Source organism: Ictidomys tridecemlineatus, chromosome 15 (genome assembly GCF_052094955.1).
Source record: "Ictidomys tridecemlineatus isolate mIctTri1 chromosome 15, mIctTri1.hap1, whole genome shotgun sequence".
NCBI classification, from domain to species: Eukaryota; Metazoa; Chordata; class Mammalia; order Rodentia; family Sciuridae; genus Ictidomys; species Ictidomys tridecemlineatus.
The window spans coordinates 5,490,866-5,512,289 of record NC_135491.1 but is presented as its reverse complement, the minus strand read 5'-3'; the positions used below and the strand labels follow the sequence as shown (position 1 = coordinate 5,512,289).

General features: G+C 59.2%; 2 protein-coding genes across 7 annotated transcripts; one reads left to right on the top strand and one right to left on the bottom strand.

Moving 5' to 3' along the window:
- The first annotated feature begins 673 nt into the window (after positions 1-673).
- Positions 674-11,895, top strand: LOC144370700 (sialic acid-binding Ig-like lectin 8). The gene is made up of 7 exons (XM_078031514.1): positions 674-1,391; positions 1,576-1,848; positions 2,067-2,114; positions 2,987-3,244; positions 3,832-3,928; positions 4,288-4,369; positions 9,498-11,895. Exons 1-7 carry the CDS (start codon positions 956-958, stop codon positions 9,684-9,686), a joined length of 1,383 nt encoding a protein of 460 aa, XP_077887640.1. The 5' UTR covers positions 674-955; the 3' UTR covers positions 9,687-11,895.
- Ceacam18 (CEA cell adhesion molecule 18) lies at positions 11,840-20,410 on the bottom strand. Of its 6 annotated transcripts, none has more exons than XM_078031518.1 (7): positions 20,231-20,409; positions 18,549-18,908; positions 17,101-17,382; positions 16,240-16,512; positions 15,361-15,502; positions 13,396-13,451; positions 11,840-12,878 (listed from the first exon to the last, which is right to left on the bottom strand). In XM_078031518.1, exons 1-6 carry the CDS (start codon positions 20,280-20,282, stop codon positions 13,433-13,435), a joined length of 1,128 nt encoding a protein of 375 aa, XP_077887644.1. In that variant the 5' UTR covers positions 20,283-20,409; the 3' UTR covers positions 11,840-12,878; positions 13,396-13,432. The 6 variants fall into 6 exon arrangements, with proteins under 6 accessions (XP_077887644.1, XP_077887643.1, XP_077887646.1 ...); XM_078031517.1 differs by having other exon boundaries at positions 11,840-12,344; XM_078031520.1 differs by lacking the exon at positions 15,361-15,502 and having other exon boundaries at positions 20,231-20,410.
- Between the last annotated feature and the right edge of the window lie 1,014 nt (positions 20,411-21,424).

The following is a 21,424-nucleotide window of genomic DNA, read 5'->3' as shown; positions in this document are numbered from 1 at the left end:
CAGGCGCATGCTGCTGCTCACACGGAATCCTGGCCACCCCAGGGGGGACGTCCACACTGGCATTTCGTGCTCTGTGCCTTCTGTTCCTGGGACTCCTGGGGCAGAGCCAACCAGCTCTGGAGGCCCCAGGTCCACATGCTCTGGAGTAACCCGCAGCAGAGAGCATGGCGGTGAGGGAGTCGTCCTGGTGGCTGGTGACTGAGGGGACGTTTTGCACCTTTAAAAATCTGCCTCTTCCCTTCCCACTGTCTTCCAGGCCAGTCCCACCTCATGAGGCCTCAGCCTGGGTCTCTGTCCCTCAGGTCACCTGCCAGCCGGGTCCCTCTGTGTCCTTGGTGTTTTACCATAGAGAACTCAGCCCTGTGTCTCCTCTGCACAGTCCCCTGAGACCAATGTCCATCCAGGGCGGGAGCAGCCCTCCACGCTGCCTGGGTGACCCCAGTGAGGCCCAGGTGCCTGAGGACTTAGTGTCTGTCCCCAAGGTGGGGAGTCCTTGGGGACAGTGTCCAGGTCTGCTGTGCAGAGAGGGTGTCACACTGTGTGGCTGCTGAGGGAGGGAGGAGAGGGGACCTGCTCTCCCCAGTGGCCTCCCTCGTCTCCTGACCCTACAATCATCAGTGGCCCTGGGGTCACTCAGGGCTCTGGTTAGAGGAAGCCCATGAGTGACATTGCAGAAAAGTCTCCCAAGAGGAAAGATGTCAAAGGGAGGGAGGGACAGGGTGACACGGGAAGGGTCCCTGTCCTCTCTGTCCTCAGGGCTGCAGGCTGGATGTGGTGGTGGGGGCTGGTCTCCAAGGGCAGAGGCCGCCCTGGCAGAGGCTGGCTGAAGCTCCTCCTCTAGGAGGCCACCGTCCCCTCTGTCCCCTTCCCGTGGGCCTCCTCCTGTGGGCTCTTAGTTCCTCAGAGAGGAGCTCTGGGGGCAGACTTCCCCTGCGGCCCTGCAGCCCCGGCCGACATGCTGCTGCTGCTGCTGCTGCTGCCCCTGCTGCGGGGCTGTGGGCGGGTGGAGGGCCAGGGGGGTTATGACCTGCCGGGTTACACCCTGCAGGTGCCCAGGGAGGTGACAGTGCAGGAGGGCCTGTGTGTCCATGTGCCCTGCCAATTCTCCTACCCCTGGAGCAGCTGGACTAACAGGGACCCAGCTCATGGCTACTGGTTCCGGCGACGGGACAAGGGCACGGATGCTCCAGTGGCCACCAACAACCCTGACAGGAAGGTGCGGGAGGAGACCCAGGGCCGGTTCCACCTCCTTGGGGACCCAAGAACCTACAACTGCTCCCTGAGCATCAGAGACGCCAGGAAGACAGACGCAGGGTCCTACTACTTTCGGGTGGAGAGAGGACACTTGAAATACAGTTACCTAAATGACATGGTCTCAGTACAAGTGACAGGTAAGACTCCAGCTCCAGGGAGCCTCAGGAAGGTCACGGGGCAGAGCTGGGTGGGACCCTGCCCTGGGGGAGCTGGGGTCAGGCATTAGGGGCTCAGGGAGCAGCTGGGTCAGAGCCTGAGCTTCTCTCAGGGCCCCACCTCCCCCCTCCCTCCTGACCCTGCCTGTCCCCCTCTGCTCACCAGCCCTGACCCCTGACATCCTCGTCCCTGGGACCCTGGAGTCTGGCCGTCCCAGCGACCTGACCTGCTCTGTGCCCTGGGCCTGTGAGCAGGGGACGCCCCCCACCTTCTCCTGGGAAGGGCCCTCTGTGTCCTCCCTGGGCCCCAACGTCACCCACTCCTCGGTGCTCACCCTCACCCCGCGGCCCCAGGACCATGGCACCAACCTCACCTGCCAGGTGACCCTTCCTGGGGCCCTTGTGACCAGGACAAAGACCGTCCACCTGAACGTCTCATGTGAGAGCTGGGCTGGGACACCTGGGGCTCTGATGGGGCTGGTCCCTGAGGGAGAGGGAGAGGGGTCAGACCCTGGACACTGGGTGCTGGGTCCCGAAATCATGTGGGGGCTGGGCCAGGAGGATGCAGCCTCCACCCCTCCCCACCATGAGGCTCCTGGGACAGAGGCTGATGTCCCCAGCCTCCCACTGACAGGTCTGCGTGTCTCCCTGCCCCAGACTCTCCACAGAACCTGAGTGTAACTGTGTCCCGAGGAGCTGGCCCAGGTAGGGAGGGGCCTCGCTGGGGCTGGGGGCAGGGCCTCTTCAGCTCAGGGCAGGGCTGGGTCCCCTCACCCTGTTGACAGAGCCCCTTATTGGGGAACCCATTGACCCCTCCCCACCTAAGCCCCACATGTGCCTTGAGCTCCTGTCCCCACCCTCCCAGGCTCCCTGGACTCCAGCACCTGCCCCTCACCCCACAGGGACAGGGTGACACTCTCACAGCAGAACTGGGCTCCCAAGCCCCCTCCCAGCCTTCTCCTGGACCCGCCTCCAGCCTCCTCTTCTTATTCCCCAACAGCTTTGCTCTAAGTACTTGTGGGAGGAGGCACAGTCCAGGGCACACACAGCAGTCTGTCCCCAGAGCCGAGGTCCCTCCCAGAAGTGACCAGTGTCCATGCAGGATGCGCTGAGCCTTGGACTGTCCACCTGGGGACTGAGAGGTCACTGCATGTCAGTAGCACTCAGGGTCCTCGTTCTTGGTGGTGAGGGTGTCCCACTGCCCACATGGACCCTGTTCTGTGGGCGTCCTCTGCCAATTAGCACTGAGTCCATTCAGCCCACAGGAGTGTGCAGTGGATGGTCCTGAGCCTCTGTCCACAGCTGGGTGTGCACTCAGTGAGCTCAGCTCCTGAGCACAGAATACAGCTGTGCCACATGTTCTGGTTCAAGAGCTTGAGTCAATGTAGCTGAAGGAGGTGCAGGAAAACACATCCGTCACAGGAACATCAACTTGGCCATGTTCCTGGGCACAGGTCAAGGGTGTGTTTTCCTGTGCTTCATTCAGTCCATGAGTGTGGGTGCTCCCCTCTCTGGACTCCAGGGTTCTCTTCCTTTGCTCTCTTAGTCACTCTGACCCTCTGTCTCTTTCTCCACAGAATCCACAACCCTGGGGAATGGCTCATCTCTTTCCGTCCTGGAGGGTCAATCTCTGCGTCTGCTCTGTGTTGTCGACAGCCGTCCCCCTGCCAGGCTGAGCTGGTCCTGGGGGAACCTGACTCTGTGTCCCCCGCAGACCATGGACCCTGGGGTGCTGGAGCTGTCTGCAGAGCACCTCAGGGGTGGAGGGGAATTCACCTGCCATGCGCAGAACCCTCTGGGCTCCCAGCACATCTCCCTGAGCCTGTCACCACAGAGTGAGTGTCACAGTGGGCTGGAGAGGGGCAGGAGGAGGGGACAGCACCTGCCCCACACCAGTCCCTGCAGCCACCTCCTTGGCTTGAGGGGGAAGCTCATCTCTGTCCTGCCCTCAGCTGGGGCCTGGGACCCAGAGCCTCGCTGTCCTCTCCCTGCTGGGCCAAGGGGTGGGTGGTGGATCTTGGAGGCCAGGTGGGCCTTAGACAGGTGTCTGGGCAGCAGGGCCCTTGCTTTGTGGGCCAGGGCTCCTGAGGCATTTGCCTTGGGCACAACATTTAGGATGAAGCCAGAAGCCAGAAGCCAAGAGTAAAAGCAAAGAAAACCCCCGTGAGAACAGAACCAGCCCAGACACTGAGCGAAAATAGTATCACGATGCAATAATCAAAAAAGTAAAAATGGATGAAAAAATTCTATGGTGAACAAAATACCAAATTTCAATAACCACACGCCCCCCCCCCCATCCTAGTTCTCCTGGTCTGGGAGAGGGACCAGGAAGCTCAGTCCAGGGTCCTGCAGGGAGCGGCAGGGAGGGAGGAGGGATCCTGGGAGCTGAGTGGGCAAAGGGATTCCCTCTGGTCGCCCACAGGCAAAGCGGGGCCTCCATCCGGAGTGACGCGGGGGGCCCTCTGGGGCGCTGGAGCTACCTCCCTGCTCTTCCTGTCCTGCACCCTCCTCCTCCTCGGGTGAGCATTGGCGGGCGTCGGGGAGGCCGGGCAGCACCCTGGAGAGGAGGAGGGTGAACCGGGCCCGGCCCTGAGCTGGAGGGACCTGGGTGGCCGAGGGCTTGAAGCCAGGGCCCTGAGGTCCAGGTGGGCTCTGGGGGAGCCAGCCACGCAAGCCCACGTCCGAGCAAGGGGCTCCTGGGCTGTCCCCACTCTCCAAGGCCAGAGCCCAGAGCTGCCTTCCCAGTAGGAGCCTCCAGGACAGGACCGTCCTCTCCCACGTGGCCACCCTCCTGGGCTCAGCAAGAAGCAGGGGTGGGGTGGCCGTCTGCCCTCTGCCCGCCCTGGCCCCACTGAGGCTCCTTGGTGTCCCCATTCAGAGCGCGCTCCTACAGGAAGAGGTCCGCCAGGCCAGCGGTGGGCTCGGGGGATACCAACGCTGTCCAGGGCCCGGCCTCTCAGGTGAGTGACATGGCACATCCCCACACCTCCCAGAGATGTCCCCAGGACTGCTCGGCTGAGGGTGGCTCGGCTGCTCTCCCCTCTTCCCCGGGACAGCCGGCTGTCCAGCTGGATGCCCACACCGTGGGCTGCTGACAGCGCCCTCCTCCCTGCTTTCTCCCTGGCCAGGCCCCAGGGACCCCCCTCTGTTCTGCTGTCCTCCTGTTAAGCCATTGTGTCACATCATGGCTCCTCAGAGCAGCGAGCACCAGCCCCCGCACTCCCTGACCCCTCATGGTTAGGGGCTGGGATCTCTTCCCTGGACCTGTTCTCCTCCCGCCTCTGTCTCCCCTTCCACCTGGTGCCATCTTCCAGGCGCCCAGTGTCCACTTCCTCTGCACTTGAACACCTGTCTGCAGGGCCAGACGGTAGACCCTTGGCTGCTGGTCCCCTGTCCCTGTTGTGGCTACTCAGCTCTGCTACTGTGGCATGAGGATCTGCTGTGTCACAGGGTCTGTGCAAATGGTGACCATGGCCCTGTGCAAGGCTGACCCACAGGGAAAGTGAGCTCCTCAGCCCCTGGTGGCCCCCCACCTCCCATCAGGTCAGGAGCCTGGGGGAGCCAGGAGCCACTTGCCTTCAGTGAAAATTTAAGGGGTGCCAAGAAAACCTCAGGATGGAGACAAATAGTGTTCTAATGAGCTGACAAAACTAGGTAAGGTAACGTTAGCTAAGGTGACTTAGGGTTGTCATTCAGTCCAGAGTCATGGTGCAGCGTGGCCGCATTCCCCTGAACAGAAGGGAAGCAAAGAGTAGGTTGTAAACACCGTCCCGTGTTCATCTCTAGCAGAGCCAGGAGGCACAATGACCTCAGGGCTGGTGGGGACATCAGATCCGCAACTTAGGAAAAGGCTGTGCTACATATTAATGAAACGTGACCATTTCAGTTATTTTAAAGTCCTCTAAAAAGCTGACCATTAAAAATGTCACTAAAACATACAAACAGAGTGTTCCTCCAGTTGGCTCAGCTGACACTTTCACTAATGCTGGGTTTATTTTGTTTTCCAAGAATTTTGACATTAATTTTGATTTTTCAAAATTTTGCATTAAAATATTTATCTCAATTTCTGACATTTTTCTCCCCCTTTTAAATTTTTCTCTCCTGGTGAGTGCCCAGCTCGCTCTCCTGGCCCAGTCCTCCCCACAGCCTGCTCCCGCCCCCACACTGGGCTCCTCTGCAGAGGGCTGTCACTGGGGTCCCCAGAACAGAACAAGGTCATTGGTGCCTCTGGGCCTGGACCTGCCTGTTCCTCCCTCTCAGAGGCTCTTTGCAGTCCCACTATTCATTCCCGTCACCCTCCCTGCTCCAGGACCTGTCACCCTCCTCCTTTGTGTTTTGTATCTAGAGCCTGCTTTGGAGAGTTTGGGCAGCAGAGTAGCCTGCTCTGGAATTCCTTAACCCTCAGGGAATGTCCCTGAGACCTACCAGGGACCAGCTGTGTAGGGGCCAGGGACCCATCTATGAGACACAGCAGCAAACCTGAGGCCCGGAGCTTCTCTTCTAGACAGAGGGATGCAGCAAGCCACCAAGCAAACAGATGGTGGTGCATGGGCACAAGGAGAGAGAGACTTACTCTGGGGAGGAAGGGTGCAGGACTGGGAGGGGCTGAGAGGTTTCTGTTTTTTAGATCTGTCCTCGATGGTGCAAAACCATGCAGCGTGGGTTTGACCATCTTAGCCGTGTTGAAGGTAGAGCTGGGCAGCAGATCCCCGGAGCACTTCATCTCCATCCATGAGCACAACCCGCTGCCCTCCTGCCTCCCCCCCCCACCCTGCCAGCCCCCCTCCTACTCTCTGTCTCTGTGCCTTTGCCTCCTCGGGGGCCTCACTGAGGTGGACGTGTCCAGGATTTGCCCTTTTGTGACTGGCTTGTGTCATGCAGCACGTCCTCAAGGTTTGTCTGTGTTGTAGCATGTGACAGAAGGTCTTTCTTTTTAAGGGTGAATAATATTCCACCACATTTTCTTTGCCCATTTATCTGTTGATGGGATTCTGGTTGCTTCTATTTGTTGGCTACTGTGAATAATGCACAGCTGTGTGAGCATCCTTTCAAGATTCTGTTTCCTATTCTCTGGATATGTGCCCACAACTAGGATTTCTGGATTGTACAGTGTTCTATTTTTAATATTGAGGAACTTCCTGTTTCTGCAGAAGCTACACCATCTTACATGCACCAGAATCGTACGAGGTTTCCATTTCTCAACATCCTTGGCAACACTGTTTTTTTTTTGTTGTTGTTGTGGTTGTTTAATTTCCTATTATTTTCTTAATACTGTCCATCTAATGCATGTGAGGTGACAGTTCTCTGTGGCTCTGATTTGCATTTTTTGATCACTAGTGACACTGAATATTTGTGTGTGTGCTTCTTGGCCATTTCTGTGTCTTTTTGGAGAAATGTCTGGTCACGTTCTTTGCCCACTGTCTCCTAGGGCTGTGTTTAGTGCTGACGTGCTGCAGGGTCCCTTCTGCAGCCTGGCTCTTGGGCCCTCATCAGATGGAAGGCTCTCCCAAGTGTCTTCCCATTGTGGCGAGGGTAGTGACGAGGGGCTCTGGAGTCTGTGGTGTGAGGTTCCAGGCAGAGGGAGCAGTGGGTGCAGTTACTCCAACAGGAGGCTGCCCAGGGCTGAGGGCAGGGCCTGGGCTCTACAGAGGGAGGCAGGTGACCCCAGGAGATCAGCTGGGAGAGGCTGAGCTTATGCAAATCCCGTCTGCTGTGGGGCTGTGCAGGGTCTGCAGGCCTGAGCATGAGGAGGGGTCCTCTGGCTGCTGTGTGCAGGAGAGACCCTGTGTGTGTGTGTGGGGGGGCAGGTGTGTGTGTGTGAGTGGGTGTGTGTGTGTGGTGGGGGGGGCAGATGTGTGTAAGGGGCAGAGGCCAGAGGTTATAAAGGAGGCTGGGAGGCAGTGCCAGGCAGGAGGTCATGCTGGCTGGAACCTTGACTGGCCTCTGGCTGGATCCTGAGGTCAGCTGAGTGGGACCACTGTGGATGGGGAGCGGGGACTGAGTGACAAGATCCAGGATGCTTGACTCCGGGATCTTTGCCCTAAGCAGTCAGAATGGAGGCGCCAACCACTGAGGTCCAGACGAGGTAGGAGGAGGGGACTTGGGGAGGGAAGGAGGAGTTCTGTTGAAATAGGCTTTAGCTCTGGACAAGGGAGGGGTTCCGAGTACTGACAGCCCCTACTCACAGTGTTTCCATGGACGACTTGTCAACTTTAGGAACATGCAAAGCAGTACCCACTCAGAGAAGCCACATTTCAGATTTAGCATGTGGACCTTCTCTGGGACCAGGGATGGGTGGTACATGACACACTGTGGCCCTGGGCAGGGGCAGCGTCCCCACAAGCCACACCCGAGGTAGACCAGCGCTTTGTGGAGGCCTGCGCTGCCCTGTTGTGGATGCGGTGTTGAGTGGCTCCGCGGCTGTTCAAACTCGCTACAAAACAGGCTTTGCGTGAGCGCTCTCCCAGTGCCAGGCTCACGTGAGTGTGGTGAGCGTGCTTAAAGGTCGGGGAGGTGACTGGTGCTCCTGGTCCGTCCAGTGCACTAAGCCCACTTTTGACCTTGACCTTTTTAGTTATGTAGGTTTATTGGCTGTCACTTGAGGGGTGTCTGCACACTGTTGGCCGGAGTCTGTGGTCAGGAGGGAGAGCGGGAGGAGGGTTGCACGTCACAGCTGTGGATGGCAAGGGGCCGTGTGGACTGACCGTGACCACCAAGGGACGTGGCAGAGAAGAATCCTTGACTCTGAGGTTCAGGGATCAGGAGGTGTGGACAGGACAGAGGGCTGCCAGGGCGGTGGACGGGCCTGGAGGTGTCCCGTAGCTCAGTGCAGAGGGCCTCTGCGTGGGGAAGGTGTGCGGCTGCATCCTTGGCTTCTGCAGAGTCCAGGAGGAGCAGGGCTGGGGGCCTCAGGGTGGAGAGGCAGCTTGAGTGTGAATCCTCAGAGAATCATGAGGCAGGGGGAGGAGCCAAGTCACTGTGGCTCTGTAGTGCCATCTGCTGTCCAGGGTGGGCAGAGAAAGGCCTAAGATGAGGGGGACGCCTGGGGGAGCCCCGTGGCTCTTTGCTGCCTGACCTGCTCTATTAGCTTCCCGCTGCTGCTGTAAGACTTGCCACAGATTTAGTGACGTCAAACAAAATACGTGTAACCTTACCATTCGGGAGGTGACAAGTCCAAAATGGGTTTCCCGGGAATAAAATCAGGGAGTGGGCGCTGGACCCCGGGGGGCTCCCGAAGATGAGTCTTGGGGGGCCTGGGGACCTGGGGGGGTGGGGCCTCTCTCCATCTGCAGAGCCAGCAGCATCATCCAGTCCCTCACGTCCCCCCACCCTCACTGAAGTGTCCCTCATGTCTACCCTGGGCTCACCCACAAACCCAGGATCCCTCTGCACCTCCACGTCCTGGACTTAATTCCTCCTGCAAAGTCTCTCTCACAAGGAAATGTATTTGCAGGTTCCAGGACTCACATGAGGACATTTGGGGGTCCTTTCTCTTCCTCTTGGGGGATACATTTCTTTGGCTGGCTCCTGCCCCAGCCCATCAGGCTGTAAGCATCTTGGGGTGGGCGCCATGTCTGGTCCAGGCCCGGCCTCTCCCAGGTGCCCTGTTCCTGCCCATCTTATCATAATGCACGATGGGATTTTTGGTTTTGAATAGTCTTTATTGTGACCACCGTCCATTAAGGAATGAGCTGCAAGAGGCCAGGCCTGTGTCTGCTGTGTCCACAGGGTGCACCGAGCACCCAGCTTAGGGTCTGGCACTGGGGCCCTCAGGAGGACACTGGGTTTTGGGGTCAGGGAGAAACAGATGGGACCCTGATTTTACCTGGGAGTTTGGGTGAGCTGCGTCCCTACTTCAACCTCGGTTTTCACTTCTATGAAATGGAGACGAAATAATCCCTCCCCCATGGAGCTGTTGGGGGAAGTTCACGAGGCTCGGTGCGTGGAGCATTCGGTGCTGGGGGAAGTGTCATGAGGACAGGTCAACTCTGGCGCACAAGGCTGTGTGCATGGAGGACACACGGGCAGCCTGCAGCCCTGGCCTCCTCCCCACTGTGCATCCTGACTCTCTCCTCTCTCTCCACTCAGAGCCGCCTGGTCCAGTCCCAGGCAGAGGAAGGCTCCCCAGAGCCAGCTGCCCTGGCCGTGGCCACCCGCCCCTCAGAGGATGAGGAGATCCATTATGCAGCCCTCAGGTTTCATGAGGTGAAGGCCAGCGGCCCGCAGGGAGAGCAGGCGCCCGACAGTGAGTACGCGGAGATCCACATCCAGCCATGAGAGGCTGAGACCGCCCTGCTCAAGGCACAGCCTCTTCCAGGCCAAGGAAAAGTCAGGTCCCTGTAGAGGGACGCCTCTGGGTCCTGCCCCACGCAGAACTGGAACCCAGACCTGTTCCCAGCTGCGCTCCGTGCTGTGGCCACCTCCTCCTCCCCCCACCTGCCCACCCAGGGCCTCCGCTCTCCTCTCTGCTCCTGAGCTCAGCTCTTTCTGACTCCACTGCAGTGACATCCTGCTGTGCGTCTCTCTGGGCCTGTGTCATCCACCACACTGTCCTGCAGGTCCCCAGGTGTCACAAGGACAGAACATCACACTGTATGTTGCAAGAGAGGAGTGTTGTTTGTGGTGCTGGGACGGACCCAGGGCCCTGTGCCCGTGAGGCAAGCACTCTACCCACTGGGCCATGTCCCCGGCCTCAAGGGAGGATTTTAAATGTCCTCACCACAAGGGAATGAAGGGTGTCCCAGGTGATGGATGGCTAATTGGCCCAGTGTGTCAGTCCTCAGGGTGTGAAGCCATTGAACATCACATGGTCCCCGATAAATGCACACAGTCACTATTTGTACATTAAAACAGAACAAAACTTTACAAAGCCCTACAGGTGAGGAACGGAGGGACAGAGTCTCTCTGAACCTGGGCTGAGACGTCCGCCTGCCGGGTGGGGGTCAGGGAGTCAGGCCCGTCAGCAGGGCCTGGAGGTGGGGGCTGAGCACCTCGGGTCCCTGTGCTCTGAGCAGCAGGACCTGCGGGCTCCTCCTCTGGAGGCAGCAGGGTGCACCTGCCTGTGCCCTTGGCCACATGTGGCCATTCCACAACTTTCCAGGAAGTGACCGTGCCTTAGGGTCAGGCCTGCGCAGCTCTGGCCCGGCCTCCTCCCCTCCTTTGGCCTTGGCCTCCCAGCTGTCCTTAGCCTGTCACCTGCATGCAGTCAGGGGTCATTGGCACAGGGAGCTCTCTGCTCTGCTCGCAGCTCCCCGTGGCTCCCTGGTCCTGAGTGGCCCATCCCAGCCTCCTGCGGCCTCCCTCCACGCCCTCTGGGTCCTCACTGCTGCCCACGCCTCCCCTGGCCTTTCTGAGCCCTTTTCCGTCGGCCCCATGACGCATCCTTTGGTCCCTGGACACTGGTTCCCCCTCGAAGGCTGTCCTCCTGGTCTCCTATTCCTGTGAGCGTGGAGCTCCAGGGGTGCAGCTGAGAGGGGGACGCAGCCATGGTCTCCCCCCTCCAGGGCCAAACCAGTGAGTGGGAAAAGTGTCCCACAGTTTGAGGGTTATCCCCAGAATGAACCACGTGACCTAAAGTCTCACCGACACCTGTCACCCCAACAAGGGAAGGAATGGGTCACGGCAGTCACTTCCCAGGTAGGCGGGAAGGCAGGGACCCGAGGACTGGAGGGAGCACCCAAAGCCCTAAACCTGGGTCCCAGCCCATTCACAGCAGCGTCACCAATATCAAGGGACAAGGATTGAGAACCGTGGAAGACACCTGTCCCCACCCCACAGAGCACTGCCGCGGGAGCAGAAGGAAGATGCAAGGAATGTGTGGGGGACACCATGTCCAGGGGTTGGAAGACCCCTAGGTGAGGTATCACCTTCTCCATGTGGGTTTCAAATACCCAGTCCAACCCTACCCTCTGAGTGTGAGTAGGTGCATGTGTTAGTAGACACAGGTGTGTGAGCAGACGTGTATGTGAATATACACAGGTGACGTTCCCCTTCACGTGTATAAATGCACAAGTGACTGTGAGTCTTCATGGAAATATAAAGGGCCCAGAACAATGCCACCATCTTGCAGAAGAAGAAGAGCTGAGGGTCACAGTCCTCTCCGGGCAGAGTCACCAGGCAGTGCAGTGGGACGGTGGACTCCATGAATGGCCCCGCACCCTGTCAGTGGACTTCAAGTTCATTCCCTTGGGAGAGGAGAGACTTTTCAATCAGTGGAGTAGAAGGAGAGGATCAAGGGTTGGAAAGGTGGAAACTCTGACACTCACCACGTCACACCCGAGAAACGTCTGCGGTGAGTCAGGGACCTGGAGGTGAGCGTGAACCTGTAAAGCGTCTACACTGGGTGGTCAGCGAGGTAGCTGCCAGCCCCCAGGCCTGGGCACCCCCAGTGTGCCGCGTTGATTAGGCCAAAGGACACGGTGCTTCCTTGGTGATCTTAATACTTGATATTTTAATGTATGTGTTAAATACAACATCGTTAAAGTGATTTTACCTTTAACTTTTTATTGTGACCACTAAGACACCAAACCCACATGTGGGCCTTGCGTCTTTCTGGGGACAGGGGGAGACCTTGGGGACCGGGGGCCTGCTCTTCCGGGTGTTGTGCCCTGTGCTGAGGCAGGCTGTTGTGGTTACTGACAGGCGCAGACGCTCTGCCCCTGGGTTCCTGAGCTTCCTGGGAAAAGCACCAGCCTTCCTAGGGACAAAGGTCCCCATGTGCATGACGTGGCGTGGCTGCTGCCCGGCCCCACCCAGGAGGCTCTCTGGGCTTCCCTGGGGGATTCATAACCTGCCCCCCTGCCCCTGTGGAGCCAGGCGTTGATCCAGGAGACTTCTGCACCTGTCTGCAGGGACAGACTGGGCTGTCACGATGGCAGATCACAGGGTGTCCTTGCTGGGCCACAGGTAGCACTGCATTCAGGTATCAGCTTTCCCCTTAAAAACAAACCCAACGCACGTGCATCCACCTTCCAGGGGCTTTTATGTGGCCCTGGGCTGTGCTGTGCGAGTCTCCAGCCAGGGGCTTTGCTGTCAGTGCCCTCATGTGCTGGAGCGTCCTGTGAGATGACCACCCACAGCAGATGAAGAGACTGAGGTTCAGAGAGGCTGTGCTGCTGTCCCAGGGTTCCTGTGCTGCTCGGGGCAGGGCTGGAATTGGAACTCAGGCCTGATTCTGAGGTCTCTTCTGACATGGAGGGAGGCAGAGGGGACACATGTGCAGGGGACAACGTTCCTTGGTGCTTCTCAGGGAGAGGGGCAGCTGCCGAGGTGAACCTGGAGGCTCCTACCCACCCTCTGAGCTGCTCTTAGTCCTCCCCCCCAATTATGTGTTTGTTTGTTTGTTTTTAAATCACAGGTTGTCCTTTCCCCCTGAAGTGTCCACTGTTGATTGAGTCAGCCTGGTGATTCCAGGACGCTTGGGGGTGGCCTGGTCAACCTCAGGGTCCTCAGGCTGACGTGGTCCATTACCTGGTCAATAGATAATGCTGAAAGTCCCCTAAATCATCGGTCCCTCAGAATCGTGCACCTCCCGGCCTCATCTGCTAATTAACAGGGCACAAGGTCTAGCGGTAGACCTGGGGGTAGCTGGCCCGGGAGGGAGAGTGGCCTGGGAGTGACCGCCTGGGACAGTGGGTGGAGAGATGCTATGATGTATGTGGGGGTCCCTGTCTTCCCCAAAGAGTGTACACAACTGCTGCAAACCCTGGGCTCGGGGGCTCTCAGCGTCACCAGTTGCTGTGTGCGCCCGGAGGACCGAGCTAGCTCGCAATAAACACCTCTTTGCTGCTTACATCGCTCTTGGTCTCTGGTGGTCTTTTGGGGGTCATGAACTTGAGCATAACACTAGACGGGGTCTTCAGTCTTGTAGGAGCCTCTGTCTTCAAGCTCCCTCCCTGACTGTCCCTGCCAGGGGGACCCTGAGGCCTTCCCAGTGCAGTTGTCCCTGGTTGGGACTCTGAGCCCTTCCCCGTCGCTCTCCACTCACCTCCTTGCTGGACGGGGACTGTCCTCCACGTCTCAGGTCAGGTGGCCCGATTCCTCCTGGGGAAGAGTGAAGGAGTCAGGTCCCAGGTCCTTAAGTCCTGGGGACACTGAGGCCTGAGGAGCCCAAGGTCTCACCAAGCCCCGTCTCAGGGGACCCCAGGGGCTGGGGGAGATGGACTGCGGGCGTCCCCTCCACTCTAGCCCTCCACATGCCCAGACCTGACTTTTAATACCAGGTTGTCTTGACATCAGAAGAAGGATGAGCAGGATCCGCCCTGGACGGTGCCCATCCTTGTCCCAGTGCAGGTGAGGGTTAGAGGTGCTGATGATGGTCTCCTGGGGAGGGTCCGGGACCCCTGGCCACGTGGGCTCCCTGCTTCCCTCCAGCCTCCAGCCCTGAGACCAGGAGGGGCCTGCTCCAGGAGGGATGTGGCCTCAGGTGGGTCCCCCTGCTCAGCGGGAAGCTGAGACCTGGTGTCCTCTGAGCCCTGCCTTGTGGAGGTCAGCAGCCCGCCTTTGCCCTGCCCTCCCAGGCTCCTGGGCTGCCCTGCCCTGCTCCTCCTCCTGCGTCTGGACACTCTCAGTCTCCTTCCCAGCTGCCCCCTCTCTGCCCTGTTGAGGATGAGGTTCTGTCCCCACCTGGGCCTTTCCTAGTCCCATGCAGGGTGCTTTCTCAAGGGGTGGCGGGGGAGAGGGGGGAATCATTTGTGGTTGTCTCTCTACACTTTATTGATAAAGACGTTGTTTTTTACTCTTCAAAACATCTCGTGTAACTGGCCTAGAGCAACTGTCCAGCAGAACCTTTGCAATGGTGCAGAAGGTCTGTGTCTGCATGTCCCATGTGGAGGCCACTGGCCACGAGGGGCGGCCAAGCACTTGACGGATGGTGTGACTGAGGACCTGAATTTTTTGCTTATTTAATTTTTAGCCATTTTAAATTTAAAGACCTGCATATGGCTAGTGTCTCCCATATTTTTAACTCAAGCCTAGAGACCCTCCCTTTAAGGTAGTATAAATTTAACATTCAATGAAGCCAGTACTAAATATCTTCAAATGTGTGACCTTTAAATTAGAAGACCTTTCAAATAATTGTGATCTCAAGGTTTGCATTTCAGTTAGGTTTAAGTTTAGCTTTAATTTTAAAATGAAGGTTTGTTCAGTGAAGAATTTTGGTGTGCTGGACACCTGGGTGTATGGGCAGGTCCTTGGGGACTGAACTGAGACTGGACATGCCAATTCCAGGTGATGAGTACTGGCTGGTTGCCGTGGGTGACCAGCATGCTCTACCACACACTCCTGCTGTGACGTGCTGCCTCGCCACAGGCCCCAGGACAAGGGGACCAACAGCCAGGACTGACTGCCCAACACTGTGGCCCAACATCAACCTTCATCTCTACAAGTTGCCTATCTCAGGTGTTTTGTTGCATTGACAGAAGGCTGACAGTCACCATTGTCAGCATTGTTTCCACTGTCACTGAGAACGTCTTACTGTTACACCACAGCATCGCCATGGTCGGCAGAGACACCATCATCAGCACCATTGTAACCAGCCTGGCAGTCACCATCGTTACCAACATGACCAGTGTCACCACACTGTCCCATCTCTCCCTGCTCATCGACCTATGGCACCCGTGTCCCCACTTGCTTGGCAACATGTGACCACTGGGTCCCTGTCACATGCTGGATGCCTGATGTGACCCTCCCACTGTCAGCCCTGCCCTCGAGGCAGAGACCGAGACCCACAGTTTAAACGCAGAGAAACTGGGCTGAGGAGAAGGGGTCCCTGCAGCTACCTGGAGTCGTGGCCAGCGCTCACCACCCGCCGTCTCCCCCCCTCTGGCCTGGGTTCTGTCCACCTGCTCCAGCTCCTGGCCTGTGTCCCCTCCAGCCCTGCCTTCCCTTCTGCAGCCAGAGCTGGCCTTGAGGCCCAGCCCAGCCAGGTACCCCCTGCCAGAACGATGGGCACCTGCGGAGGTAGAGGATGACCAGGCCATAGACCAGGATCCCATAGAGGAGGCCGCAGCCCAGGGACGTCACCAAAACAAGGAACACCACCAAGGGGCCCGAGACGGAGAAGCCAGGAGGAGGCGGAGGAGCAGGCGAGGGTCCTGGGGACAGAACACCCGGGTCAGGACCCCACTCAGTGCTCATTCACCCTCCTCCCTGTGCCCACCCCCTCTGTGCTTCAAAGACTTATCAGCGCTGCCTCTGGGCACAGCACATGGTGCCTGGCCTGGGAGCCCAGCACGCTGTGGGGTGTGACCGAGTGTCCAGCCCACAACCTGCCCCTGTCACAGCTGGCTCTGGGGTGACCGGCTGGCAGCCCCCTGGGCCCTTCCTTGCAGTCTCACGCTGTTGGGGACTGTCCTGACACTGCACATGGGGACCTGAGTCTGAAACCTGAGCTGCCTGCTCCTGCTCCGTGTGATGGCCAGGGCAGGGCCAGCATGTGACCTGGGTCTCGGACCCCAGACTCCTCCTGCTCCCTGGCCTGCCCTGGGCTCTCTGGGCCTGTCGGCCTCTCCCCTCGACACAGAAAGCTGGATGTGTGGATGGGGAGAGGCCCTTCCCTGTCTCAGACTCAAGTCCACGATTCCGTGACAGGCACACAGGTAGGAGGGTGGCCAGCACGGGACACGTGCTCAGTAAATGACAGCTCCCACTGTCCCCAGGATTCTCCCTGGCCCTATGTGAGGGTCTGGAGCATTCAGAGGAGGCAGCTTTGGCCCTGGACACTGAGGACAGGGAGGACACCACTGGAAGCCGTGAGCATGGGGTGGCACTGTCTAGGCACAGCAGGGAGGGGAGACCTGGAGAGGTGACCTGGCAGGGCTGTGGCACTCACGGGGAGGCTGGATCCTGGCGTCCTCGTAGAAGGCCAGCTGGGTCACCGGGTTCTCTCCGATGCATCGGTAACTGCCCATCTGCTCCCAGGCCACGAGGGAGAAGTTCAAGTTTGCATGCGAGCTCAGCAGGGAGCCGTTGTGGAGCCAGTGGTACTTGGGACTTGGGCGGGAATCACAAGAGCACTCCAGCTGCACCTGGGAGCCGATGCCAGCAGTCAGGGCGCCGTCGAAGCCCTGGAGGTTGGTGGACAGGCTCACGTAGTCAGGCCCATCTGCAGAGACAGGGCAGGAGACCTGCAGCTGCGCTCCTGCCCTCTCCAGCCAGGAGGGCCCCCACTCTGTGCCCCAAGCTGCTCAGGACCCCCTGCCACCAAGCAGGGGAGCCGTGTCAGCGACTTTAGGAGCAGTGACAGCGTCTGCCACCATCAGCCCTAGGGGCCCCTCAGTCCCAGGGAGATGGCCTCCTGTGACAGTGCAGGTTGGTGTGCCGCAGGCCAGGGAGTGTGCTGGTCTCTGTGCACCTCCACAGGCTTGGAAACTTAATCGACGGAATCAACTCAAACTGATCCTCTGAGAACCGCTTTCTTGTAAGCAGCCCCCTCTGTACAAAGCCAGAGCTCAGGAACCTCCCAGGGCCCATTGCTAATCACAGAAATGGGGACACAGGTTCCCCTTAAAAACAGAGTGCAGCATGGTGCTGAGTAGGGTGGGGGCAGTTCCGGATCCAGAGCAGAAGATCCGGAGCCGGGATTCGAACCCGAACCCAGCAGGCTTGCTGGCTCTCCTGATCTGCCTACCTCCTGGCCACGTCCCAGGAAGGCCTTGCCCCTGGCCTCTCGCCCACCCCCCAGAGCACTCACAGGCCACAGTCAGAGAGACGGTGTCACTTTTCTGAAGAATGTCTGGGAAGCTCTCGTATCTCTGTATGACGCACTGCAAGGTCCTGTCATGGCGGCTGACCCTGCGGATGACCAGCGTCCTGCCGTCTGCAGATATGGCTATGCGCTGACTGGCCGAGATGGGCACGCTGTTCCGGTACCACTCGATGTGGGAGGCGTTGGTGTGGCATTCGGCCGCCACGGAATCCAGGTTCTCCACCACGGAGCTGGCGTTGGCCGAGATGACCGGTGGGGGACCCAACTCTGGGTGAAGCAGGGGAAGAGGGTTAGGTGTGGGGCCTGGCCCCCAGCTCTGCTCTCCCAGGGTGGTCTTGGGGTGTGTGGAAGAGAAGCCAAGAGCTTGGAGCTCAGAGGGCCGGAGAAGCAGGGCGTGGGCAACCAGCTGCCCAGGTGGGCCCTTGCCTGGGCCCCTGCTGCCCATCTGCTGCAATATGATCAGCTCTTGGCATACGACGGGGACTGATGGTTTCTGAACCCCAAACCAGGAACCCCCATCCGAGGAGCCAGGAGAGATGGCATCTGGACCCCCCATGGGCTCCTGGTACCTGGGTCTGGTTCACTTTACAAATGCTCCCTCCGACCTACAGCAGGCCACAGGGTGGGAACCTCCCATGCCACGGAGGAGGACACTGGGGGTCACAGAGAGAAGACCCCTGGCTCAGGGCTGTGCAGCGCTCTGAGTCAGAGGCAAACGCAGCTCCCTGTCTTCCCCGTGGACAGTCTCCTCCCCTGGAGCTGTCTGGTGGCCCCTGGGTTAGGCTCTGTAGAATGTCCACCCTGAAGCATGGGAGGGGCTGGTGGCTTGTGTCCCATCTGTAGATAGGTGGGGGGTGACATCCTATCACTGCTTTTCGTTATATAGGATTCCATCTCAGCCAACTAGAGAGGGATTCCCACTGACCCTAAAGCCATATGAGAAATGCCCGTGGACAGAGCCAAGGCGGGTCATCGCAGTGTCTTCTAGGACCCCAGGGCTCTGCTAAGCAGCCACAAGAAACAAATTCGGTCATCAGCCTGCAGGAGCCTGGACGTGGCTTCTCCCCCAGCTAATCCTCTACAAGGGACCAGCGCTGGCCAGAGTCCTTGGGAGACTCAGAACAGAGACCAGCTGAGCGTCACCTGGACCTCTGGCCAGCAGGAGCTGTGTGGTAATGCAGGGGTGACCTTAGGCAGCTGGCCTGTGGCTGGGTGTTATGCAGCAGTAAAAAGTCACACTTTCCCACATGAAACCAGAGCCCTGGAGGTGGCGAGCGGCCCTGTGCGCAGGGGAAGCTGGGGGCCATTGCCAAGGCTCCCTGTGCCGTGCCTTCCGGAGACACTCAGCCTGCACGATCTCCACGGTGTCCCCTCCTAGAGCCCTTGGGTCCAGCTCCCGTCTGCGGTGGGCAAAGGGACCACCTGCCATTCACCTAGAACCTCCAGCCAGCCAGTGGCTCTTTGGGTCCCGTGGCCAGTGTCCACCCGAACCGTGTAGTTCCCCGTGTCATTTAAGGTGCACTTCCTGAAGGACAGGTAGCCTTTGCTGGTCACCGTCACCAGGTCGCTGTACAAGGGCCCAGGGACGTTGGAATCGGGGGGCCTGAAGCTGATGATCATGGTGTCCGCGCTGTCCTCTGCGCCCCGGTACCAGCTGTATTCCTGAACACCCTCGGGCACGTTCTCCAGGGCCAGGATATTCCTGTGTCTCTCAACGGCAGTGAGTGAGTCTGGGCTGATGAAGAGCTGCCCGGAGGCCTGGCGCGGCCCACAGGCCAGCAGGCTGGCTGCCACTGGTAAGAGAAGAGGAGAGACTGAGTCCTGAGCCACCAGGGGTGGCCCCCGGAATGCTGTGTGCGAGGGACAGCGACTCCCTGGCCTGACCCTTCCTCTCCGCTGCCCTTGGCCACTGCCTGGTCCATTATTTCCTTCATCATCTCCTAGCCCGCCCTCCCCCTCGGTCCCTCAGCTCCCATCCACCCTCCACGACTGTCACGTGGACCTCAACAAAGCCCAATCGTGACCCTGCTGTCACCTCCAGTGCCTCCTGTGGCCCCGTGTTCTCAGGGTCAGTGCAGCACATCCTCAGGACTTTCTCAGCAAGAGGTGATCAGGGGCCGCCTCCTTTGGCCTCACCTGCCCCACTCCTGCCCCACACCTCTGCACCCCTTCAGTCCTCCATGTACTGAGTTTTGAGAAGACGTGGTTTCGGGCTCTGCCCACTCACAGGGGGCTCTCTGGATGCACCGTGCTCTCCCAGTGCCAGCTGGGCACCCGCTGTTCCCCTTCCTGACACAGCGCCTGCTCCCCGCTGCACCCTCACTTCTCGGCTCTGATGTCCCCCCAGCCTGGGTCAGGAGCCCCTGCCAGGCTCTCCCAGCCCCTGGACTTCCCTCATCCCAGTCGGGGACACTGGGGCTGTCAGGGCCTGGTGACGGGTCCCTGTGTCACCCTGTGCCTAGAGGTCCAGGGGGTGCAGGGCCGGGCACGTCTCGCTGAGCCCTGAGTGGGCAGCACCCTGAGGGGAACCCGGGTGCTCGGCAGGGGCTGTCGGGGTGCTGTTACTCTGAGACGGTCCACACTCGTCCAGGTTCTCGGGAGTGGGTGTGCCTGGGGGTGGGACCTGTTACCACCCAGGACTCTGGCAGGAGTCCCCTGCTCTGTGCAGCCCACGCCTTGGCTGTGGGAAGAGGCAAAGGAGCCTGAGACCCTGCTGCAGGCCTGGGTGGGGGCACTGGCCCTGTTCCAGGCCTGCGTGGGGACACTGGCCATGTTTAGGGACAGCACTTGTGACCACCAGTGAAGGATGACCGTTGTACACGTTCAGGGCCCAGAGGGTGCTGGGAAGGAGGGGTTGGGTGGGATCCACCTGGAGCTGCGTGTGTCCCCGGGGCTGCGTGTGCCTGCGCACGCATCCTGCGGTCTGTGTGCGTCTGTGGCCTGTGTCTGTGGTGGGGGTGCCCAGGTGTGTGAGCCCAGGAGGGTCCTGTGGGGTCCTTCCCCTCCCTCCCCAGGGAGTGGGGCTGGCCCTGGACGGGAGGTTTCTGGCTCTCTCCCAGCCTGACTCCCCTCTGACCTTCCCTGGGTCCTGGAAAACAGGTCTGGTCCCACTTACCCACAAGGAACAGGGGCCTGCAGGGGCCGCGCCTGGGGACGGGAAGGTCCATGAACTGCTGGGGGCCCCAGGGAGAGTGTCCCCCCAGAGCCCGCAGCCTCTCTCCTCCCCCCGACCTGCGTCTTCTGAGATGTGCTCTGTCCTGTCCCCTCTTCCTGGTGTTGGTCCTCCCAGGGTGGACTCTGTCCCGCAGGGCGGGAGTCGGGGAGGAGGGCCCCGGGAGGAGGTCATTATCTTTATGGCCTCCTGTTGCCTGGAGCTCATTACTGGACTCTAATTTTTCCTGTGTCTGTATTATATTTAGGACACAGACTTGCTGCTGCTGAGCCAGGAGACACGGAAAAGCACATTGAAGACGAGCAGAGAGCACTTTACCTGGGGTCTCGCTTCCCTTTGGTCTGGGCTTCCTTCCAGGGCTGGGCCCACGTTTTCGGGTGTGTCCTCTCGGGTTCTGGCCGCTGCTCTGGCCCCTCCACCGTGTTCTTCCCTCCCTGTGTGGGGGCAGTGGACAGGTTCAGGGACAGCACTTGTGACTGCCAGGGAAGGGTGACAGACTTCCTTCCCCAGGGCCGTGGGGATGGCTGCAAGGTGTGTGTCAGACACCCAGACCCAACTCAGTGCAGGTGCGTTCCCTGCCAGGGGACCACAGGGTGGGGGTGGTCCCCTGGGTCACCACAGGGCTGGGACGCTCCCATTGCCTAGTGACCCCGTGGCCATCCCACCTCCTACCACAGGGCATTATCCACGTTTCTGGTGGGGCCAGTGTAAACCAGCCCACGCTCCCAACGCCACCCCCATGCCACGTGGGTCAGTGACATATGGTGCATGGTACAGAGGTGACCAACCCTGTGTTGGGGCTGACGTGTTCCCTGTGCTCAACTTCACGTCATCCCTTCAGCCTGCACGTCCACTTAGGAAAAGCTGACTCCCGTGGAAGAGAGTGCCCCGCAAGCCTGCAGCCTCCCCGGCCCAGTTCCCGTGGGTCTTGACCACATCATTTTCTTTCTTTCTTTTTGTTTTGTGTGTAATTTAATCTGATGTTCTGTTTATAGTGACCCTGGAAGTAATAAGCTCCATATATACAATGTCACTTGTTACATATAGTGTTCCTGTGCATGTACATAATGTAACTGTTTGCAGTCTTAGTGTGTCTAGAGGAACTTGTTACACATAATATAACTTGTTTCATAATGT